The sequence below is a fragment of the Erigeron canadensis genome, chromosome 3, assembly GCF_010389155.1.
Source record: "Erigeron canadensis isolate Cc75 chromosome 3, C_canadensis_v1, whole genome shotgun sequence".
NCBI lineage: Eukaryota > Viridiplantae > Streptophyta > Magnoliopsida > Asterales > Asteraceae > Erigeron > Erigeron canadensis.
The window spans coordinates 6,873,396-6,883,993 of record NC_057763.1 but is presented as its reverse complement, the minus strand read 5'-3'; the positions used below and the strand labels follow the sequence as shown (position 1 = coordinate 6,883,993).

General features: G+C 33.7%; 1 protein-coding gene across 1 annotated transcript; it reads right to left on the bottom strand.

Moving 5' to 3' along the window:
- Positions 1-3,214: 3,214 nt before the first annotated feature.
- On the bottom strand, positions 3,215-6,983 carry LOC122591441 (probable serine/threonine-protein kinase DDB_G0281745). The gene is made up of 13 exons (XM_043763710.1): positions 6,685-6,983; positions 6,248-6,599; positions 5,396-6,011; positions 5,269-5,309; positions 5,053-5,121; positions 4,877-4,977; positions 4,694-4,772; positions 4,512-4,610; positions 4,374-4,442; positions 4,132-4,181; positions 3,934-4,015; positions 3,598-3,692; positions 3,215-3,497 (listed from the first exon to the last, which is right to left on the bottom strand). Exons 1-13 carry the CDS (start codon positions 6,981-6,983, stop codon positions 3,410-3,412), a joined length of 2,040 nt encoding a protein of 679 aa, XP_043619645.1. The 3' UTR covers positions 3,215-3,409.
- Between the last annotated feature and the right edge of the window lie 3,615 nt (positions 6,984-10,598).

Below are 10,598 nucleotides of genomic sequence, written 5' to 3'. Positions count from 1 at the left end.
AAAAAAAAAAAAAAAACGCATCAAGTTATGTCGCTCTGCGTGTGGGGAACCACCGACCTGTCACCGCTGTCTTGATGTGCACTTTTAGTTGAGTTATTTCGCTCTACGCGTGAGGAACCACCGACCTGTCACCGTTGTCTCTATTAAAGATGATAATATCGTATGACTGCTTTAGTGTCTAGCTAGCTAGCATGACTGTAGTGTAGGAGTATATCTAAGTAGTGACTCATACACACACACCCCTTGAAACAACAAATGCCTTGCTAGTAGCTACTAGTTCTGATTGTTATACAAACCTTATATAAGTGCTTAACTAGTCAGCAAAAGGTAGTAAGATTGAGCTGTAAGACATGTGGAAGTATAGAACTGTTTTAGAGGTATTAACACGAGTAAAAAGTTAGCTTTTAGTTTTGATTGACCAATTATCTCGCCTCTAGCTATAGCTTACTGATTTTGTCTAAAGCTTTCTCAAATCGTTTTGCATGACTGTTCTTTCAAATGATTTCAATATAGTAGAATCCTTTAACACTTAAGTTGTCCACTCATCATTGTTTTTATTTTTTCTTGGACTGTTTGTTTGAGGACAAGCAAAGACTTAAGTGTGGGGGTATATGATGAGCGTCCATTTTATGATAAAAACCGCTATCGAAAAGCTTCATTTCAATGCTTAAATGAGTTAATATTCTGGAACTATTGGTACTTAATGGAATCGTATGTTTATGTAGGTTCACGGAAGATGCTAAAGAGGGTAAATGACATCAAATAACTCAAGAAGGAAGCCTATAAAGTTACAAGACACAAGGAAGTGATTCGGGCATCGAACGAAGAAGTACGAGTACAAACAACAGCAACCAGCATCGTTGGCAGCCATGCCAGCGCCGCTGGTGAAGATCCAGCGCCGCTAGCCACTAACCAGCGCCGCTGGCCCAGAAAAGCCTACAGCCAGCGCCGCTGGTGAGCCCACCAACGCCGCTGGTCGGCCCTGATCAGCAACCGACTTAAATCACTATTTAAGTCGAACTAACCCTCAAAACCCTAAGAGAGAGCCGATTCAACAGCTCTAGCCGCCCAACAACAACCCTAGATCGATTTGTAGATTTCCAAGAAGGTTTGGGAGCTTCTAACACCTTTCGATCTTTATCCTTGGTCTAGATCTTTTATCTTATATTTACTTTACTTTATCAAACAATGTCTTTCATCTTTTCAGCTTTGTTATTCCTTTGCTAGTAGGCTGAATACTTGTTTGGATCAATGTGATCATGTAGATGTTTATTGTTTTACTTTGTTTGTTTAGATTCTGTTGGTGTGTGTTTTACTATTTATCGTAGATCCATGTTTATTAGTAATGCATGATATTATAGGTTCTATATCTGAATATATTAGTTTAATTCTGATGGTTGTCTATGATCATACACTAGGACTAATATGCTAAGATGGAAAACACTAGTCGGTCTATAACTAGATGTAAGCAGTGATTCACTTGTAACAAAGGGATCCAGAACCATAGTAACTAGGATGAATTGAACATGAAACTTAACAATGTCAGACGCGATCCAGTGACTTGTAACCGAGCATTGTGGTCACCAGAGAGAATTATTATCTGGTCATGGCTTAAGAGCTGGGTAACTAAAAGATGAACTAGTAACACAAACTTTAGGTCATTAATGCTGAAAGAATGAATCTAGAGAAAATTTGTTTATAGGGTAGTGTGAGTCTAGCGAGAGCACTAGTTACATAGGCAAAGTGAATCTAACGAGAATCTGAGTCGTGATTAAGTTTCCAACAGTCTAACAAACAAGTAGCATATTATTTGGTCGTACCACGAGATCAGAGATGCCAAACAAGTATTTTAATTTAATTACTGTTATTTGCTTTTCAACATTTTACGTTGTGTCTTCTGACGCAGTCTGCTCCGGTAATACCGGATAGTTACTGTTATTTGCTTTTCAACATTTTACGTTGTGTCTTCTGACGCAGTCTGCTCCGGTAATACCGGATAGTTACTGTTAGGTAGTAGTTTATTATGAGTTAGTGACAAAGCCCCAAAACAAACTAGATTAACACATATTATTAGATTAGGTAGTGCAAGCGTCCCTGCAAACGATTCTGTAATTTACCACTAGACTATACTACACAAGACCGGGTTCTCTGCTCGTAAGTGTGTTGGTTTTAGGATAATTTACTTGTACAACTTCATAAATTTAAAAGGTAGAATCAATAATTAAAACCCACATCAATCACAAATCCAATTTATACTATAATTTGAAGAGATTATTTATTTTCAAGTTGGTGGAATAATCATCGTACATTAATTTTAGAAAGTTTGGAAAAACATTCACAAAATTTGCATGTAGATTGGAATTACGATTAACAATTTTTAGTAAAGCATTATATTAATGAGAGATGAGAGATGAGGTTAGTAAATCACGTACCCATTGTGGTTGTAGGTAGGGAGGTAAAACATTGTTCTTGTATGTGATTTGAAACTCGAAATTAGATGATGAATACACACTATAAATAAGCGTACATCCGACGTATCAAGTAATTAAACACGCGCACTAACTATTACATATGCAGTAATATATATATATTTTTTTTTTCTTTTTATGAAAAGTGTAGTCTACTTAATTTGGTTTGTATCAGAGTCTGCCTTCAAATGTCTCAATCTAATGAATATCATTTTTAACTTATAATAAACTCATTTTAAATTACATGTTTAGATTTAAAAAATTGATTCACTATATTTTTATGTGTTTCATAATAATTTATGACTTATTGTTTAACTATTTGTTTGCTCTGGTCTAGTGATAACTGCTACTCCGTATTATATATATTAAAGTATTTGTCCCGGTTTGAATCTATGACGACTCTTGTTTTCCTTTTTTTTTTTCTAACCTTTAGCAGAATTTAGTTATAACCCGACACATGCTGCAATATTTACCTCAATACATTTTTTTGTTAAATGTTTTTTTATTTTCATTTTCATTTATATCTATATTCATATTTTCTTGTTAAATTTTTTACATAAGATAACTATTGTTTTTCGGTCTAACAAGATATAAATAGAAGTAATGGAGCGTATGACTAATTGCTGCTTTTTATCTTGAGGTCCAAGATTAGTAATATCGATTTGTTCTTCATGAACGATTTCTCAATTAAGCCTACTAAAATGTTAAGAAAAGTTGGTGTTAGCACAAGGTATAATTAACTTAGCGATAATTAAGTATTTATAAAAATGTAACGAAAATCGACCATATATGTAACTCAAAATATACTACTGTAAAGTAAATCGATAACCATTATCGATCTGCAACCAAATTAAAATATACGTTAAATCTGTTTACTATAATAGTGATGGAACAGATCAGGCACACGTACGTTAATTTGTTTTGCTGCTCATTTATGGCTGCTATCTCCTGCGTTCAACTGCGTAATTCTTTTGCAAATCTTTAAGTTTACATAGTATTTCTTGGAATGTTGGTCGTGATTGTGGCTCGCTGCAGATCATAAAGAACATTTATAGTCGTAAATCTTCATAATTTGTTCAATATTATAACGGAATCGAAACCTTTAAATTAAACAGAGAATCCAACCAACCTGTGCCAACAACATTCAATAAGTGAAGCCCATAACGGATCGACATCTTTAGGAATTTCTAGTCTTTTATTCATGAATCCTACAGCTGCAATAACCTGTTAGAAAGAAAGCCACGTACATTATAACCCATCTTTTATCTTGACAAGCCATTCGCCTAATGGTATGCAAAGTGACCCAACAATCAAGAGGTTGTGAGCTAGTTACACTCTTCCAAAGTGTCACATATGTGTGAATATCTATATCTATACACACACACACACACATATATATATACTTGGCCGGGCTAATATTAACAATATAGATTTAGGAGTCACTTTTAGAAAGGAGTGCATGTACCTGTATTGGGTTAAGATCATCCCAGGGGACCTTCCCTGTGATGATTTCCCATAATACCACTCCAAAGCTATACACATCCGACCTAACGGTGTAGCCCAAAAGTGATCAAAGCGTATTAGATTTAGATATTGCATTCTCAAAGTCATGGGCAAACAAATTAGACCAAGAAGAAAAAATGATCGTAGATAGGGAGTAGACCTTTCATTTGCATCCTCGCCACGCATAACTTCTGGAGCCATCCATTGAGGCTATGGAAACACAAAGAAGAAATGATATCATCTACCCGAAATCAGTCAAGGCACGATTAATCTGTCTTTATAGTTAAACCTGTAGTTGGTTTGAGATCAAATGTCCTAAATATTGGTTATATAACCTTTTGATGGTCCATAAAATGGATATATGAACCAAAGTATAGAAAGAACATTGCATTGCAATATTACCGTTCCTTTCCCTGACTTTGTTTTCAGGTACGTTTCATACTTGAGACGGGAGAGGCCAAAGTCACCAACCTAAAAGATTATGATGATGATATTAGACAAAAAGCCTCGCATTCACAAAGGTGATAAGTGAAATCCTACCTTCACAGTCCAGTTCCTGTCGACAAGAAGATTTGAAGATTTCAAATCACGATGAACAATAGGTGGGGTGTGATTATGAAGATAATTCATGCCTCGTGCCTATGCAAGACTTGTCAATAAGATAGATAAACGTACTCAAAGTAAGCCAGTTGGTAATGAAAATTTGCATAATTGATACTTACAATATCCATGGCCATATGAAGACGTCGTCTCCAATCCAATTGGGTTGTATTTCTGTTAAGTATCTGAAACAAACTTCCACTGCATAAAAGAGCTTGATTAAAACTTATGATGGTTGATTGAAGAACTATTGAATTATTTTCAACTCTATATATATTTCAGGATTAGCAGGTTTAAGAACCAACCGTGGAAGGAACTCTGTGACAATGCATAGACGTTGAGGTGAAGTTACAGCACCCATGAAAAGCAAAATATTTGGATGACGAAGCCGTTTCATGAGAGAAACCTTCAAAAAGTTAACAAAACAATTACATGTACACTACTACAACTCTCAAATCGAAAAAGTAATATAGACGTCTACCTCCATTTTAAATGATACTATCACAGAATCTGAAAACTCTTGATATGCAAAGAGCTTGACTGCAACATCCTGCATATTTTCGTTTCATTATCACTCTGTTTTTTAGGTCCCTTGTGATTTTCAAACAACGTTTAGGGAAGAGTAAAAATAAACCGTTGGACCATATATATTCTTCACGATAAATTTTAATGAGTGTACTAGGAGTTGGAATCATACCGATCCATACCACAGTCCGTGATATACAGTCCCACACGAACCTGCCAAAATATACACAGGGAATGTTTAGAATAATGTAAAATACCATATATGTTCTGTCAAAATGTCTAAAATACCTTTTTGTTACCTTGCCCAATTTGTTTTTTGGTTATTAACTCTTCCCACTGGATTTCATAATCCAGGCTGTCTGTCTTCCCGTTGACTTTGATATCATTAACATCTTTGATGCACCTGCCACTACTCGTGCTACTTGTACTACTTACATGTATTGAAGATAACCACAAACCTGAAGCCTCGATCTTATTACCATTACTTACGCACAACTGGCAGTCTAGCTTGGAAGAGCTACTTTGTGGACCAGGTTCGTGTCCTTGATGAACGTTATTCCGATGCCATCCAACATGACCAAGTTTAGCATCAACAGGCTGATCATTTCTTTCGTTTGCTTTCCATGGAATAACCATTCCTTTTTTACCCATCCAATCCTCTTGCTTTGGAGATAGAACCTGCTTCCGGATCCCAGGTTTGTTTTCACTTTCTACAACAGGATTTATCACCGGCTTTCTGCTATAAGACTCTTCTAGTGTATCCATTGAAAAAAATACTCCGAATGGAGATGGAGCAATATGTCCCCGTGGGGTGCTTCCTTCACTTTGAAGTGAATCATCTGAATTATCAGAGGCGGCAACATCAAAATTCCGGTAGTTCTCCCCTGTCTTCATTTTTGATTTCACCTTTAAAGCCTGGTAGTTTATGGTTTTCATCATAACAAAACATAACATTTGCATTAGATATATTAATCCTTGTACACTATATAGTTACTATATCACCCAACTGCATAAAAAGAACTACTGTCACAACTCTGATTTTATTTCAAGAAACCATATATCAAAATTCTAACTTTTTTCAAACCATCTGTATATAAAGTAATCTATCAAATATATTTGACTTGTTTAATTAGTGCAGATGAAATACTAACCAAATTGGATATCTTCGAGATAATTGAAGTCTGCAGAGGCTGCTGAGGCACACTAACACTCAGCTCTCCAACCTTCATTACTTGATACGGACGTGAATCACTGGATAAACACATAGCCCCGATTAGTCTTCTATGTTCATCACGATATGGAGTATTGGCACAAATAACTACAAAGTTTTCTCCGGCCTTATTCTTTATAGGAAACTCTCCAAACCAACTTTCGCCATTCACTGTTCGTTTTAGGATAAAATCTGAAAATGCAGCGTCTTTAGGTTCTGCTAAAAGCTCTGTTGGAGTCCTCCCCATAACTTCACCAGCTGTATAACCATAAATACTTTCTGCACCTCGGTTCCTGTAGTAGAATATATAACCAAAAGATCAAGAATCCAAAGCAAAAACAATATATCTTAAAATCAGTAATCAATCCATTGGCTCACCAAAAGATTATCCGATGATAGACATCATATATAAATACAGACTGACCCATTGACTCCAAAATATTTAAATACTGATTTTCGTTTAGCTTCATAGCAAAATAAGGCTCTACAACGACTCCTCCAATGGCTAGTTGGCGAGACTGATTGGGACATGCTGAGGAAGGGCTAGGTTTCGGCTGGTTATCAGAGAGCCTGCGGAGTTTGGATATTTGTTGTTCCAAGAGATTATGGCGTTCTTCGAGCTCTTGTATCCTTCTTAACAGCTCATCGGCGGAGGCTGTTTTCTTACTTTTTTCCATTTTTACGCACTTCTACACAATCAAAAAGAATACAACACCACTGATCAAGAAATTGGTTCTTTAAACCTTGACCCTACGAAACAACCCAAATCACGTAACTAATAGTAATAATTCAACATTAATTTCTCTCAAAATTAAAGATACACACAGTGATTCAAGAAAGTGACTTTTTAAACCTTAAGTTACAAATTTGGAGTAACCCGAATCGGTAAACATAAAAAAATTCAAGCTCTCTCACATATAACACACACCTACACATGCAGATGTACAATTCATCATCCTCTGCTCACTAGTGTCAAATTTAATCAATATTATCAAGTGGAAACATATATACATAGGTTCTGGTTCAAATAAAACAAAATACAGATAGAACAACTTTTTTATTTATCTGAAAATCGTTTTGCATCATGAAAATCTATAAAATAGAGAAGGGCGGGCAAGAGCCTCCCCACTCTTGCAGAAATGTGAAAATCTATAAAGTACTTCTGCAAGGCTCAATGATCTCTCTGCATCAATTGCTCCAAGAATCTTGGTATGAGTGTATATATATGTTTGTATAGAATTATATTGACACAATCAACATAAAAACATGAAAGTTATATATACCGTTGTTGGACCCGGCCATTTCATACAAATCAATTAAGAAACTACAAACAGACAGAGTACTGATAATAAGTGTTAACTTACAGAGAGACACATGATGATCGATATCTATCTATCTATATATGGAATTATTAGCTTCCTCCTGATGATATATATAGTTCATGCATGTTCCCTTATTTTGGATTTATTTAGCGTATCTTTTTAGATTTATTATATATTTTTGCATATCTATACTACATAATAATAAAAGGAAACACCCACCATTTTGAAGAAAATTTTTTTTAAACAGTGATTTGGGGATGGTGTTTTGTCAAACAATTTTTCGAAAAAAACAATTTATGAAACAAGGTAAACCGGCTTTTGAAAAGCCGGGTTCAAAAAAGTGGGCTCGAAACCGGTATTTCAAAAGCCGGCTTCGAAAAAGTACACCCGAAACCGGCCTTTCAAAAGCCGGGTTCAGAATGTGTCAGGTGAACGGTACAAGACGATGACAAGAAGACGACGAGCTACAGTGGTCGAAGGCTCAAACTTCGAAACCGGCTTTTCAAAAACCGGTTTCGAAACTAGTATATATATATAATTCAGCTTATGCTTCTTCTTCTTCGTAAAACTATATATAATATAACTTACTTATAAAAGTATATCAGTATATATATATATATAACGTACTATTCACCTGACACATTCTGAACCCGGCTTTTGAAAGGCCGGTTTCGGGTGTACTTTTTCGAAGCCGGCTTTTGAAATACCGGTTTCGAGCCCACTTTTTTGAACCCGGCTTTTCAAAAGCCGGTTTACCTCGTTTCATAATTTTATTTTTTCGAAAAATTGTTTGACAAAACAGTCTCCCCAAATCACTGTTTCAAAAAAAATTTCCATTTTGAAAGTTACACAGGAGAAAATGTTTAAACTATCATTCCCAAAAAAAATCTCCACTTTTCATTTGTAGTCATTTCCACACACGCAACTCTTTTTCAATGTCTCTCTTTCTATCATTTGCACCCTGTTAACGATATTAACATGCAGATACCACGATGATAATATAGATATGATTAAGTTTCAAAATATTTGTCCTATTATTATTCCCACAAAATATTTATATACTTTATATAGCATTGAATTGAACTAATTTAAAAATGTTATCATATTTTCAATAAACTTTTTAAAATGCAGTGATGACGATATATTCTTGGGCGGTGTGATCCTTAAGCGGTGTTCAACTATATACCTTTCAAAAAAAATATATAAAAAGTATTCTCAATTCATATTCATACATTATCAAATATCAGTTCTCACTACTATTAAAATTTAGATTTCCATTTTTGAGAAGTGAATAACACGTCAAAGTTTTCGTGTGACCGGGTAATAACTAAACTATGAGAAGTACTCTATACATTTAAGTCCCAAAGAAGAGTACCCGTGTGATATGTTCGTGGCAACAAGTGACAGTGGCGGACAAGCGGCGATGGGGTACTGGCAGTGGCAGAGATTGGTGGTGTCGACAGCAACAAGTAGTGTAGATTATAGATATAAACGGATAGTGTAAATGTTGTGATTGTATATTTCATTAAGGGTATTATAATATTTAAAATAGATATCATAGGTATTTCAAGTAAGTATATTTAAATTGGTAAATAAATAAAAAAACATTTTAAGGTTATCAAAAATGAAAAGAATAAATGTTTATTATGTAATATAGATATAGATTTAAATTAAACACTTTGTTAGATATAGAAAACACATCTATATCTATATATAAAAGCCTATCGAAAAGTGCTCACGTGGCGTTCTCTTAGCCCGCCACGTTAGCATTTTCCTACGTGTCATCACGATATCGATCTAAGAAACACGTCAGCATCCACGTAGTCATTTTACCAGTTGATGTGGAGTGTCCACTTAGGCATTTAAATGATTAGATAATTTATGTTCTATTATAAATACCGGAATTAGGTATAGAACCTGCGACCTCCGGATTTGAATACGTAGTACTTTGCCACATGAGCCAAGATGACTTTTGTTTCATTTTGGGAAAACTACAGCTATTAAACAAACTAATTACTCATTAATAACATCAATACAAGACATACATATACATATTTTTTATAATGGGAATAAATGAACCCTTATCTTGGATTCCATATTACGTTGGTATATTAGAATTACACAAGATATAACCTCAACTTTTAAATTACATGAATATTATATATAATTTTTCAATGACAAACCGAGGATCATCAAAGAAAAAAAATTTTTTACCCTAATCATTGTTGTTGATTTCTTATCGGTATGCTTTTCTTTTCTTTTTTTATCTAAAAAACCATTTCCTATTTTTCTTTTTTTTATTAATGGGTTTTAATAAATACAGATCTCAATATGTATATATTTTTTTAGTCAAAAAAATTATTGATTTATAAAAACGCAAAATCAATGTTTATAACTCTAAGCAATATTTTTAGTCAAAATATTTTAATATTATTTTAACATTATTTTTTTTACAATATAAGGTCATTAAAAAAATATTCATTGCCTTATTTAGTTCTTAAAAAAACTTAAAGTTGATTAATATTTATAGTTATAGAAATTTTAGTATTCTTTTAGTACTATTTATTGTACAATATAATATCATCATAAAAATATCCATTGTCTCTATATAATCTTAAAAAATTAGAATAATTCTAAGCAATACTTCTCTTCATATGTAAAGCCAATATCTTGTGAAGGATTTAACATCAATTGTCATTCATATATTTTATTTTAAGCTTAAATTTCTATAAGAAACAGATTTTGATGACTTAATAGGTAAACAAACTACAATTTATGGTTACTTAATAGGTAAACAAACTCTAACAAATAAATAAATTGATATAATAACTTTTATTATTATAAAACAACTTATTGAAAGTTTTTTTAAGTGTTTTGGATATTTTTGAAATATATTGGTCCATTAAGCTTGACAATTCAAGATTTTAAATTATTATGAGCAATATTTGTATTGTATATATCGTGTAAATT

Bases quoted from the DNA above. Each gene is read 5' to 3' on its own strand.
- LOC122591441 (XM_043763710.1), bottom strand. From the start codon at position 6,983: ATGGAAAAAAGTAAGAAAACAGCCTCCGCCGATGAGCTGTTAAGAAGG. The intron at 5,310-5,395 runs GTAACAAAAAGG...ATATTTTGGCAG, and splicing joins CAAAAAACAAATTGGGCAAG to GTTCGTGTGGGACTGTATAT. The intron at 4,182-4,373 runs GTAATATTGCAA...GTGTTTCCATAG, and splicing joins CAAAGTCAGGGAAAGGAACG to CCTCAATGGATGGCTCCAGA.